Here is a 14,297-nt window from a genome sequence, read left to right on the forward strand (position 1 = left end):
TGTATGACAAAATGAGAGGCAATAAGATTTTCATGGCGAGTCATCGAAATTCGCCATGGCGCCACGGCCTCATAGTATTGTGAAAACTCAAAAGCTCCGCAATTTAACATGGCACAAGGGTGTAGTTGACACTGTCCAAATTTGAAGCTTATAGGACCAAATGCCAAGGAGGAGTTCGTTAAAGTTCGAGGCATGGAAACGGTAAAATCAGAGCCAAAATGTCACCTTCAATCCAAAATGGCGGACTTCCTGTTGGGTTTGCGTCAATGGGCCCACAGACTTTTTTGTTCGTCTTGGCATGATACACATGTGTGCCAAATTTCATACATGTAGCTCAAACGATGTGGTCGTAGGGCTGCATTTAACAAGGCATAGGTGGCGCTGTAGAGCCATTTCCCAGTGCTCATATGTAAAACCATTAAAATACAAAATTTTTCACCAGACCTGGCATGTGTGCAAAATTTCATGAGTTTTTGAGCATGTTTAGGCCCTCAAAAAGGCCCTTGTTTGGGGTGAATAATAATAATAATTAAAGCTGCAAGCAGCGTTATGAGGGCCCTCGCACCCCCGGCACGTCGAGCCACTGCCAACACCTCAAACCGGCACGTCCGATGTGATGTCACATTGATGGATTTCATGCTTTTAATCACCAGCTAACATTTCATCTTATTCAACCAGGATTATATTCATGCCACTAGGTGGCGCTCTAACCATTATTGACAAAAAGCATAACAAACATTTCCAAGCTCGAGTCTCATCACACCTGCGACCTTTGGGAGAGATTGGACATTGTGTTTTTTAGTGACAGCAGATTACTGCTTTTTGCGAGTGATTGAAACTCTACGTGCCGCCATGACCACCCCGTTTCCCTGAACGTAAAAAGCTTCGCAATTTAACATCACAAAGGTCTTTAGATTCTACACACTGAAGAATACTTCAATATGATGAAATCCCTTGGAGGAGTTCGTCAAAGTATGAGGCCTGAAAAGGGGGGAAAATGTCATCAAAATTACACATTAATTTTAAAATGGCTGACTTCCTGTTGGATTTGGGATATTGCTCCAAGAGACTTTTTTGTACATCTTGATATCTTACACAAGCTTACCAAGTGTCAGACTCATAGATGAAACACAGAGCAGGGGCTGATGTTTTGAAATATTGTAGGGGGCGCTGTGGAGCCATTTTGGGATATTCAATGAAAATGATCACATAACAACAAAGCCTTAACCACATTGGAGGTGTGCGCCAAATTTCAAGACTTTTTAAACTTTCCAAGCCCCTCAAAAGCCACTTCATCTTTCATGGTGAACAGCGTTGCCACCAGGGTGCGGCGTTCAGTTTAAAGTCACAATTTTTGCACTGAAGCATCACGAGGGACTGATGGTGATATTCACCGCTTTTGAGGTGGCCACGATGAACCTGTGAAAATCAGTACAACAAAATTAAAGCCATGACATTTCCTGTTGCCACTAGGTGGCGCTGTCCGTATTTCTGACAATGGGCACATCAATCTGTTCAGGGCGGGTCTGACATCATGCCTGTAAAGTCTGGTACTGATCAGACTGGATTTCATTGAGTTATACTAATTTGTTTCTTCATGGCGTGACATCAAAGTTCGCCATGCTGCTGGGGTCACACCCTTTCGCGAAAACTCACAGTTTTCACTGTAACCCAAGACCAACTCCTTAAGGCTTTCCTGGAGAAATTTGAGGCTGCAGATGTCACCCATTACTATACTGTACCCCAAAGTGTAAAACATGACATTTCCTGTTCCCACTAGGTGGCGCTGTCCTTGAGGTCAAATATGGCAGTTGAAATATGTTCAGGGGTGGAGCCTTATCATATGTGTTCACTTTGGTCAAGGTCAGAAAATGTATGACAAAATGAGAGGCAATAAGATTTTCATGGCGAGTCATCGAAATTCGCCATGGCGCCACGGCCTCATAGTATTGTGAAAACTCAAAAGCTCCGCAATTTAACATGGCACAAGGGTGTAGTTGACACTGTCCAAATTTGAAGGTTATGAAATCAAACCCCAAGGAGGAGTTCGCAAAAGTTCGAGGCATGGAAATGGCAAAATTAGAGCCAAAATGTCACCTTCTCTTCCAAATGGCGGACTTCCTGTTGGGTTTGCGTCAATGGGCCCACAGACTTTTTTGTTCGTCTTGGCATGATACACATGTGTGCCAAATTTCATACATGTAGCTCAAACGATGTGGTCGTAGGGCTGCATTTAACAAGGCATAGGTGGCGCTGTAGAGCCATTTCCCAGTGCTCATATGTAAAACCATTAAAATACAAAATTTTTCACCAGACCTGGCATGTGTGCAAAATTTCATGAGTTTTTGAGCATGTTTAGGCCCTCAAAAAGGCCCTTGTTTGGGGTGAATAATAATAATAATAATAATTAAAGCTGCAAGCAGCGTTATGAGGGCCCTCGCACCCCCGGCGCGTCGAGCCACGCCCAACACCTAAAACCAGCACGTCCGATCGATGTCACATTGATGGAATTCATGCATTTAACCACCAGCTAACATTTCAACTCATTCATTCATGATTAGCTAGTCGTTCCACTAGGTGGCACTCTAACCATTATGTACAAATGGCATAACAAACATTTCCGAACTCGAGTCTCATTATGCCTGCGACCTTTGGGTGAGATTGGACATTGTGTTTTTGAGTAACAGCACATTACTGCGTTTTGGCGAGTGATTGAGAGTCTACGTGCCGCCATAACCACCCCGTTTCCCTGAACGTAAAAAGCTTCGCAATTTAACAACACAAAGGTCTTTGGATTCCACACACTGAAGAATAGTGCAATATGATGAAATCCCTTGGAGGAGTTCGTCAAAGAACGATGCCTGAAAAGAGGGGAAAATGTTGCCAAAATTGCACATTAATTTTAAAATGGCTGACTTCCTGTTGGATTTGGGATATTGCTCCAAGAGACTTTTTTGTACATCTTGATATCTCCTATAAGCTTACCAGGTTTCAGACTCATACATAAAACACAGAGCAGGGGCTGTGATTTTGAAATTTTGTAGGGGGCGCTGTGGAGCCATTTTGGGATATTCAATGAAAATGATCACATAACAACAAAGCCTTAACCACATTGGAGGTGTGCGCCAAATTTCAAGACTTTTTAAACTTTCCAAGCCCCTCAAAAGCCACTTCATCTTTCATGGTGAACTGCGTTGCCACCAGGGTGCGGCGTTCAGTTTAAAGTCACAATTTTTGCACTGAAGCATCACAAGGGACTGATGGTGATATTCACCGCTTTTGAGGTGGCCACGATGAACCTGTGAAAATCAGTACAACAAAATTAAAGCCATGACATTTCCTGTTCCCACTAGGTGGCGCTGTCCGTATTCCCGACAATGGGCACATCAATCTGTTCAGGGCGGGTCTGACTTCATGCCTGTAAAGTCTGGTACTGATCAGACTGGATTTCATGGAGTTATACTAATTTGTTTCTTCATGGCGTGACATCAAAGTTCGCCATGCTGCTGGGGTCACACCCTTTTGCGAAAAGTCACAGTTTTCACTGTAACCCAAGACCAACTCCTTAAGGGTTTTCTGGAGAAATTTGAGGCTGCAGATGTCACCCATCACTATACTGTACCCCAAAGTGTAAAACATGACATTTCCTGTTCCCACTAGGTGGCGCTGTCCTTGAGGTCAAATATGGCAGTTGAAATATGTTTAGGGGTGGAGCCTTATCATATGTGTTCACTTTGGTCAAGGTCAGAAAATGTATGACAAAATGAGAGGCAATAAGATTTTCATGGCGAGTCATCGAAATTCGCCATGGCGCCACGGCCTCATAGTATTGTGAAAACTCAAAAGCTCCGCAATTTAACATGGCACAAGGGTGTAGTTGACACTGTCCAAATTTGAAGGTTATGAAATGAAACCCCAAGGAGGAGTTCGCAAAAGTTCGAGGCATGGAAATGGCAAAATTAGAGCCAAAATGTCACCTTCTCTTCCAAATGGCGGACTTCCTGTTGGGTTTGCGTCAATGGGCCCACAGACTTTTTTGTTCGTCTTGGCATGATACACATGTGTGCCAAATTTCATACATGTAGCTCAAACGATGTGGTCGTAGGGCTGCATTTAACAAGGCATAGGTGGCGCTGTAGAGCCATTTCCCAGTGCTCATATGTAAAACCATTAAAATACAAAATTTTTCACCAGACCTGGCATGTGTGCAAAATTTCATGAGTTTTTGAGCATGTTTAGGCCCTCAAAAAGGCCCTTGTTTGGGGTGAATAATAATAATAATAATAATAATAATAATAATAATAATAATAATAATAATAATAATAATAATAATAAGAAACGGAGCAGATACAATAGGGCCTTCGCACTCTCGGTGCTCGGGCCCTAATAATAATAATAATAATAATAATAATAATAATAATAAGAAACGGAGCAGATACAATAGGGCCTTCGCACTCTCAGTGCTCGGGCCCTAATAATTAAAGCTGCAAGCAGCGTTATGAGGGCCCTCGCACCCCCGGCACGTCGAGCCACTGCCAACACCTCAAACCGGCACGTCCGATGTGATGTCACATTGATGGATTTCATGCTTTTAATCACCAGCTAACATTTCATCTTATTCAACCAGGATTATAGTCATGCCACTAGGTGGCACTCTAACCATTATTGACAAATAGCATAACAAACATTTCCAAGCTCGAGTCTCATCACACCTGCGACCTTTGGGAGAGATGGGACATTGTGTTTTTTAGTGACAGCAGATTACTGCTTTTTGCGAGTGATTGAAACTCTACGTGCCGCCATGACCACCCCGTTTCCCTGAACGGAAAAAGCTTCGCAATTTAACATCACAAAGGTCTTTAGATTCTACACACTGAAGAATGCTTCAATATGATGAAATCCCTTGGAGGAGTTCGTCAAAGTATGAGGCCTGAAAAGGGGGGAAAATGTCATCAAAATTACACATTAATTTTAAAATGGCTGACTTCCTGTTGGATTTGGGATATTGCTCCAAGAGACTTTTTTGTACACCTTGATATCTTACACAAGCTTACCAAGTGTCAGACTCATAGATGAAACACAGAGCAGGGGCTGATGTTTTGAAATATTGTAGGGGGCGCTGTGGAGCCATTTTGAGCTATTCAAGGAAAATGGTTACATAACAACAATGCCTTCATCCATTTGGAGGTGTGTGCCAAATTTCAAGCCTCTATAAACTTTCCAAGCCCCTCAAAAGCCACTTCATCTTTCATGATGAACCACGTTGCCACCAGGGTGCGCCGTTCAGTTTAAAGTCACAATTTTTGCACTGAAGCATCACGAGGGACTGATGGTGATATTCACCGCTTTTGAGGTGGCCACGATCAACCTGTGAAAATCAGTACAACAAAGTTAAAGCCATGACATTTCCTGTTGCCACTAGGTGGCGCTGTCCGTATTTCCGACAATGGGCATATCAATCTGTTCAGGGCGGGTCTGACATCATGCCTGTAAAGTCTGGTACTGATCAGACTGGATTTCATTGAGTTATACTAATTTGTTTCTTCATGGCGTGACATCAAAGTTCGCCATGCTGCTGGGGTCACACCCTTTTGCAAAAAGTCACAGTTTTCACTGTAACCCAAGACCAACTCCTTAAGGCTTTCCTGAAAAAATTTGAGGCTGCAGATGTCACCCATCACAATACTGTACCCCAAAGTGTAAAACATGACATTTCCTGTTCCCACTAGGTGGCGCTGTCCTTGATGTCAAATATGGCAGTTGAAATATGTTCAGGGGTGGAGCCTTATCATATGTGTGCTCTTTGGTCCAGATCGGAACATGTATGACAGAATGAGAGGCAATAAGATTTTCATGGCGAGTCATCAAAATTCGCCATGGCGCCACGGCCTCATACTATTGTGAAAACTCAAAAGCTCCGCAATTTAACATGGCACAAGGGTGTAGTTGACACTGTCCAAATTTGAAGCTTTTAGGACCAAATCCCAAGGAGGAGTTCGTTAAAGTTCGAGGCATGGAAATGGCAAAATTAGAGCCAAAATGTCACCTTCTCTTCCAAATGGCGGACTTCCTGTTGGGTTTGCGTCAATGGGCCCCCAGACTTTTTTGTTCGTCTTGGCATGATACACATGTGTGCCAAATTTCATACATGTAGCTCAAACGATGTGGTCGTAGGGCTGCATTTAACAAGGCATAGGTGGCGCTCTAGAGCCATTTCCCAGTGCTCATATGTAAAACCATTAAAATACAAAATTTTTCACCAAACCTGGCATGTGTGCAAAATTTCATGAGTTTTTGAGCATGTTTAGGCCCTCAAAAAGGCCCTTGTTTTGCCTGAATAATAATAATAATAATTAAAGCTGCAAGCAGCGTTTTGAGGGCCCTCGCACCCCATCGCGTCGAGCTACGCCCAACACCTACAACCATCACCTCGGATCTGATGTCACATTGATGGAATTCATGCATTTAACCACCAGCTAACATTTCAACTCATTCATTCATAATTAGTTAGTCGTTCCACTAGGTGGCGGTCTAACCATTATGTACAAATGACATAATAAACATTTCTGAGCTCGAGTCTCATCACTCCTATGAGCTTTTGGAGAGATTGGACATTGTGTCTTTGAGTGACAGCAGATTACTGCTTTTTGCGAGTGATTGAAACTCTACGTGCCGCCATGACCACCCCGTTTCCCTGAACGGAAAAAGCTTCGCAATTTAACATCACAAAGGTCTTTTGATTCCACACACTGGAGAATGGTTCAATATGATGAAATCCCTTGGAGGAGTTCGTCAAAGTATGAGGCCTGAAAAGGGGGGAAAATGTCATCAAAATTACACATGAATTTTAAAATGGCTGACTTCCTGTTGGATTTGGGATATTGCTCCAAGAGACTTTTTTGTACATCTTGATATCTCCTATAAGCTTACCAGGTTTCAGACTCATACATAAAACACAGAGCAGGGGCTGTGGTTTTGAAAGTTTGTAGGGGGCGCTGTGGAGCCATTTCGCGCTATTCAATGAAAATGATCACATGACAACAAAGCCTTCATCCGTTTGGAGGTGTGTGCTAAATTTAAGGCCTCTATATACTTTCCAAGCCCCTCAAAAGCCACTTCATCTTTCATGGTGGACCGCGTTGCCACCAGGGTGCGCCGTTCAATTTAAAGTCACAATTTTTGCACTGAAGCATCACGAGGGACTGATGTTGATATTCACCGCTTTTGAGGTGGCCACGATGAACCTGTGAAAATCAGTACAACAAAGTGTAAGACATGACATTTCCTGTTCCCACTAGGTGGCGCTCTTCATATTCCTGACAATGGGCACATCAATCTGTTCAGGGCGGGTCTGACATCACGCCTGTAAAGTCTGGTACTGATCAGACTGGATTTCATTGAGTTATACTAATTTGTTTCTTCATGGCGAGACATCAAAGTTCGCCATGCTGCTGGGGTCACACCCTTTCGCGAAAACTCACAGTTTTCACTGTACCCCAAGACCAACTCCTTAAGGCTTTCCTGGAGAAATATGAGGCTGCAGATGTCACCCATCACAATACTGTACCCCAAAGTGTAAAACATGACATTTCCTGTTCCCACTAGGTGGCGCTGGCCCTTATGTCAAATATGGCAGTTGAAATATGTTCAGGGGTGGAGCCTTATCATATGTGTGCTCTTTGGTCAAGGTCAGAAAATGTATGACAAAATGAGAGGCAATAAGATTTTCTTGGCGAGTCATCGAAATTCGCCATGGCGCCACGGCCTCATGGTATTGTGAAAACTCAAAAGCTCCGCAATTTAACATGGCACAAGGGTGTAGTTGACACTGTCCAAATTTGAAGTTTATAGGACCAAATCCCAAGGAGGAGTTCGTTAAAGTTCGAGGCATGGAAATGGCAAAATTAGAGCCAAAATGTCACCTTCTCTTCCAAATGGCGGACTTCCTGTTGGGTTTGCGTCAATGGGCCCACAGACTTTTTTGTTCGTCTTGGCATGATACACATGTGTGCCAAATTTCATACATGTAGCTCAAACCATGTGGTCGTAGGGCTGCATTTAACAAGGCATAGGTGGCGCTCTAGAGCCATTTCCCAGTGCTCATATGTAAAACCATTAAAATACAAAATTTTTCACCAGACCTGGCATGTGTGCAAAATTTCATGAGTTTTTGAGCATGTTTAGGCCCTCAAAAAGGCCCTTGTTTGGGGTGAATAATAATAATAATAATAATAATAATAATAATAATAATAATAATAATAATAATAAGAAACGGAGCAGATACAATAGGGCCTTCGCACTCTCAGTGCTCGGGCCCTAATAATAATAATAAGAAACGGAGCAGATACAATAGGGCCTTCGCACTCTCGGTGCTCGGGCCCTAATAAGAAACGGAGCAGATACAATAGGGCCTTCGCACTCTCGGTGCTCGGGCCCTAATTAAAGCTGCAAGCAGCGTTATGAGGGCCCTCGCACCCCCGGCACGTCGAGCCACTGCCAACACCTCAAACCGGCACGTCCAATGTGATGTCACATTGATGGATTTCATGCTTTTAATCACCAGCTAACATTTCATCTTATTCAACCAGGATTATAGTCATGCCACTAGGTGGCGCTCTAACCATTATTGACAAATAGCATAACAAACATTTCCAAGCTCGAGTCTCATCACACCTGCGACCTTTGGTAGAGATTGGACATTGTGTTTTTTAGTGACAGCAGATTACTGCTTTTTGCGAGTGATTGAAACTCTACGTGCCGCCATGACCACCCCGTTTCCCTGAACGGAAAAAGCTTCGCAATTTAACATCACAAAGGTCTTTAGATTCTACACACTGAAGTATGCTTCAATATGATGAAATCCCTTGGAGGAGTTCGTCAAAGTATGAGGCCTGAAAAGGGGGGAAAATGTCATCAAAATTACACATTAATTTTAAAATGGCTGACTTCCTGTTGGATTTGGGATATTGCTCCAAGAGACTTTTTTGTACATCTTGATATCTTACACAAGCTTACCAAGTGTCAGACTCATAGATGAAACACAGAGCAGGGGCTGATGTTTTGAAATATTGTAGGGGGCGCTGTGGAGCCATTTTGCGCTATTCAAGGAAAATGGTTACATAACAACAATGCCTTCATGCATTTGGAGGTGTGTGCCAAATTTCAAGCCTCTATAAACTTTCCAAGCCCCTCAAAAGCCACTTCATCTTTCATGATGAACCGCGTTGCCACCAGGGTGCGCCGTTCAGTTTAAAGTCACAATTTTTGCACTGAAGCATCACGAGGGACTGATGGTGATATTCACCGCTTTTGAGGTGGCCACGATCAACCTGTGAAAATCAGTACAACAAAGTTAAAGCCATGACATTTCCTGTTGCCACTAGGTGGCGCTGTCCGTATTTCCGACAATGGGCACATCAATCTGTTCAGGGCGGGTCTGACATTGTGCCTGTAAAGTCTGGTACTGATCAGACTGGATTTCATTGAGTTATACTAATTTGTTTCTTCATGGCGTGACATCAAAGTTCGCCATGCTGCTGGGGTCACACCCTTTCGCGAAAACTCACAGTTTTCACTGTAACCCAAGACCAACTCCTTAAGGCTTTCCTGGAGAAATTTGAGGCTGCAGATGTCACCCATCACTATACTGTACCCCAAAGTGTAAAACATGACATTTCCTGTTCCCACTAGGTGGCGCTGTCCTTGATGTCAAATATGGCAGTTGAAATATGTTCAGGGGTGGAGCCTTATCATATGTGTTCACTTTGGTCAAGGTCAGAAAATGTATGACAAAATGAGAGGCAATAAGATTTTCATGGCGAGTCATCGAAATTCGCCATGGCGCCACGGCCTCATAGTATTGTGAAAACTCAAAAGCTCCGCAATTTAACATGGCACAAGGGTGTAGTTGACACTGTCCAAATTTGAAGGTTATGAAATGAAACCCCAAGGAGGAGTTCGCAAAAGTTCGAGGCATGGAAATGGCAAAATTAGAGCCAAAATGTCACCTTCTCTTCCAAATGGCGGACTTCCTGTTGGGTTTGCGTCAATGGGCCCACAGACTTTTTTGTTCGTCTTGGCATGATACACATGTGTGCCAAATTTCATACATGTAGCTCAAACGATGTGGTCGTAGGGCTGCATTTAACAAGGCATAGGTGGCGCTGTAGAGCCATTTCCCAGTGCTCATATGTAAAACCATTAAAATACAAAATTTTTCACCAGACCTGGCATGTGTGCAAAATTTCATGAGTTTTTGAGCATGTTTAGGCCCTCAAAAAGGCCCTTGTTTTGCCTGAATAATAATAATAATTAAAGCTGCAAGCAGCGTTATGAGGGCCCTCGCACCCCATCGCGTCGAGCTACGCCCAACACCTACAACCAGCACGTCCGATCTGATGTCACATTGGTGAAATTCATGCATTCAACCACCAGCTAACATTTCATCTCATTCAATCATGATTATAGTCGTCCCACTAGGTGGCGCTCTAACCATTACTGACAAATGGCATAACAAACATTTCCCAGCTCGAGTCTCATCACGCCTGCGACCTTTGGAACATATTGGACATTGTGTCTTTGAGTGACAGCAGATTACTGCTTTTTGGCGAGTGATTGAAACTCCACGTGCCGCCATGACAACCCCGTTTCCCTGAACGTAAAAACCTTCGCAATTTAACATCACAAAGGTCTTTAGATTCCTCACACTGGAGATTGGTTCAATCTGATGAAATCCCTTGGAGGAGTTCGTCAAAGAAGGGTGCCTGGAAAGAGGGCAAAATGTTGCCAAAATTGCACATTCATTTTAAAATGGCTGACTTCCTGTTGGATTTGGGATATTGCTCCAAGAGACTTTTTTGTACATCTTGATATCTCCTATAAGCTTACCAGGTTTCAGACTCATACATAAAACACAGAGCAGGGGCTGTGGTTTTGAAAGATTGTAGGGGGCGCTGTGGAGCCACTTCGCACTATTTAATGAAAATGATCACATGACAACAAAGCCTTCATCCATTTGGAGGTGTGTGCTAAATTTAAAGCCTCTATATTCTTTCCAAGCCCCTCAAAAGCCACTTCATCTTTCATGTTGAACAGCGTTGCCACCAGGGTGCGCCGTTCAGTTTAAAGTCACAATTTTTGCACTGAAGCATCACGAGGGACTAATGGGGATATTCACCGCTTTTGAGGTGGCCACGATGAACCTGTGAAAATCAGTACAACAAAATTAAAGCCATGACATTTCCTGTTGCCACTAGGTGGCGCTGTCCGTATTTCCGACAATGGGCACATCAATCTGTTCAGGGCGCGTCTGACATCATGCCTGTAAAGTCTGGTACTGATCAGACTGGATTTCATTGAGTTATACTAATTTGTTTCTTCATGGCGTGACATCAAAGTTCGCCATGCTGCTGGGGTCACACCCTTTCGCGAAAAGTCACAGTTTTCACTGTAACCCAAGACCAACTCCTTAAGGCTTTCCTGGAGAAATTTGAGGCTGCAGATGTCACCCATCACTATACTGTACCCCAAAGTGTAAAACATGACATTTCCTGTTCCCACTAGGTGGCGCTGTCCTTGATGTCAAATATGGCAGTTGAAATATGTTCAGGGGTGGAGCCTTATCATATGTGTGCTCTTTGGTCCAGATCGGAACATGTATGACAGAATGAGAGGCAATAAGATTTTCATGGCGAGTCATCAAAATTCGCCATGGCGCCACGGCCTCATACTATTGTGAAAACTCAAAAGCTCCGCAATTTAACATGGCACAAGGGTGTAGTTGACACTGTCCAAATTTGAAGGTTATGAAATCAAACCCCAAGGAGGAGTTCGTTAAAGTTCGAGGCATGGAAACGGTAAAATCAGAGCCAAAATGTCACCTTCAATCCAAAATGGCGGACTTCCTGTTGGGTTTAGGACATTGCCATAATAGACTTTTTTGTTCGACTCTGAACATTTTATAGGTGTACCGACTTTCAAACATGTAGGTCATACCCATATCGGGGGCTCGCGTTTTTCATTTTTCTAGGTGGCGCTACTGAGCTAATTTTCCCTGGCCATGTCTGAGAACATTAAAATACGTAAATTTTCACCAGACCTGACGCGTGTGCAAAATTTCATGAGTTTTCGAGCATGTTTAGGCCCTCAAAAGGCCGATTCATTTGCCGGAATAATAATAATAATAATAATAATAATAATAAACAGAGCAATTACAATAGGGCCTTCGCACTGTCAGTGCTCGGGCCCTAATAAGAAACGGAGCAGATACAATAGGGCCTTCGCACTCTCAGTGCTCGGGCCCTAATAATAATAATAATAATAATAATAATAATAATAATAATAAGAAACGGAGCAGATACAATAGGGCCTTCGCACTCTCAGTGCTCGGGCCCTAAAAAACAAGCAAAAATTGAAATTGCCATTCAACCTCCACGTTTTTTTCTATAGATAACTCCATGCCGTCCTTGGCTCCAGGTCCCATAAAACTTGTAGTTGGGGTGCAGTGCAGAAGAGGTAAAACCAACCTTTTAATTTGTTCCATCTTATGGTTAGAGTTTTAAAAAGCTCCCATGTAATCAGAGCATGACGCTAGCTCAAGGCAGCAAATGATGCGATTTAAATACGGCTATAACTAATCCAAGGATGATCAAAACAAGGGAGAAATGGGGATTTGTGTGTAGCTGGCCCATAAAACAATGCATAGAGAGCTTGAGTGCAGGTGCTAACAGTGGGAGGTGAGTTTACAGGCACAGAGTGAACCCTCCTGCAGAGACTTTGGTGTGCGTGTTACGAGAGACACACAAAGGAAACGAGGAAAAGTGGTAAAGTGATTGTAAAGAGAAAGCTACTCACTCCATCATTGATGCTGGTATGGCGCAGCAGTCCTGTATGGCAGTAAGCGGAGAGGTGAGGTGGGCGGTGTACGAGGCTTCCACCACCTGCTTGTTCCTGTTCACCACATCCAGGTATCTGTTAAACTTCTCCCGAATCTTCTTGGCCAGCTGCACAAAGGAAAAATGAAAACTGTGTCAATAAGACAAAAACTAATGGTGACACATAAATAACCCCCGCCCCATTCCCACATGCCTAATCCAACAGACAACTTTGCATTTAAAACTACCAGCTACTTGGTCTGCGTGATTCCAAGTGGCAGTGCAAGGAGAGGCGAATTCATATTAACAGCACGTTTGTGTGGCTGAAGTTTCCCACTTAGATCTAAATCAGGGGCCAAATATGGCACCAAAGACGGGAATGTAGTTCAGGAGTATGGTGGGATCCCATTTGCTAAAAATTCAGTCACACATTTCCTCCCCCTGGGATTACAACCCACAGATGTGAGACAATGACATAAGTTTTGATAGCACTCTTTTTGCTGATAGTTGAAAGAATTCCTTATTTAAAAAGAGCTGCTCCACAAGGTAGAACCACATGTTTGATTAGGGAGACTTTTTACACCAGGCGCCCTTCCTGATCCCCAAAGGGGATCTTTGGCTTGTGTAAACCACTACATTTTTGTTGATAGTACGAAACATGATTAATGGTGCTAGTTCTCGGATCGCACACATTTGTTTCTTATAACCACTTCACTTTGCAACAACAGAGTGAAAATTGATTGGTCAGAAAAGCTATTCATCAGCCTGATAACAACAATTCACCATTGCAGCAAATGTGTGGTTTCATACTGCAATGCAAAAGTGTACTTCAAACAGTTTGTACACCTGTGAACGTTTACCTGAAATTGTTCACATTCTCAAGTGAAACAGTCAAACAGAACTTTGCAGTCAATAACACAGATTGCGGAGCTTTTACAAAGACACAAATACAAGCATACACGCAATGCCTTTTAATATTTTAAATAGTTTATCCGTGTTTAACAGTTTGTGGGAGGTCCAAACAGTTTACTTCCATGTGTGTTTACTTCCATGACTGATTGACTATTTCCTTTTCCCCCTGCAGTGGCATATGCAAGTAAATGCTGCTAATCAAAAGGAGCCATGAGTTTTTGTGGCTTCTTTCTCACTGAATCTTGTTATCTTTTCTCTCTCTTTGTCTTTTTGCTGCTTTGTCCTTAAAGAAGTTTGTTTGACAATCACCTCAGCTTTCCTCTCAGCCTTCTTTTAATATAAATGGATAACGTCTATGTTTGGCGCTCCTACAATTTATATATATAAAAATAAAAGAAACATCAGAAAAAGGACTGTTCTAAGGCACAAGAAAAGTACTACAAACAATGTCACCCATGTCCTCAGCTTGACACAGCTCATTTGCTTCATTCAGCCCTATTTTTACGAAACTCC

The 14,297-nt window shown here is 43.0% G+C and overlaps 1 protein-coding gene across 1 annotated transcript in view; it reads right to left on the minus strand.

Annotated features, from left to right (window-relative positions):
* The window catches only part of cachd1 (cache domain containing 1), a 114,414-nt gene that overhangs the window by 56,583 nt on the left and 43,534 nt on the right, over positions 1-14,297 (minus strand). Inside the window, exon 3 of the mRNA XM_014412529.4 lies at positions 12,853-13,001. Within this exon, the coding sequence (XP_014268015.3) occupies positions 12,853-13,001 (149 nt within the window). The remainder of the gene's footprint in view (positions 1-12,852; positions 13,002-14,297) is intronic.

This window comes from Maylandia zebra, linkage group LG17, assembly GCF_041146795.1.
Source record: "Maylandia zebra isolate NMK-2024a linkage group LG17, Mzebra_GT3a, whole genome shotgun sequence".
NCBI classification, from domain to species: domain Eukaryota; kingdom Metazoa; phylum Chordata; class Actinopteri; order Cichliformes; family Cichlidae; genus Maylandia; species Maylandia zebra.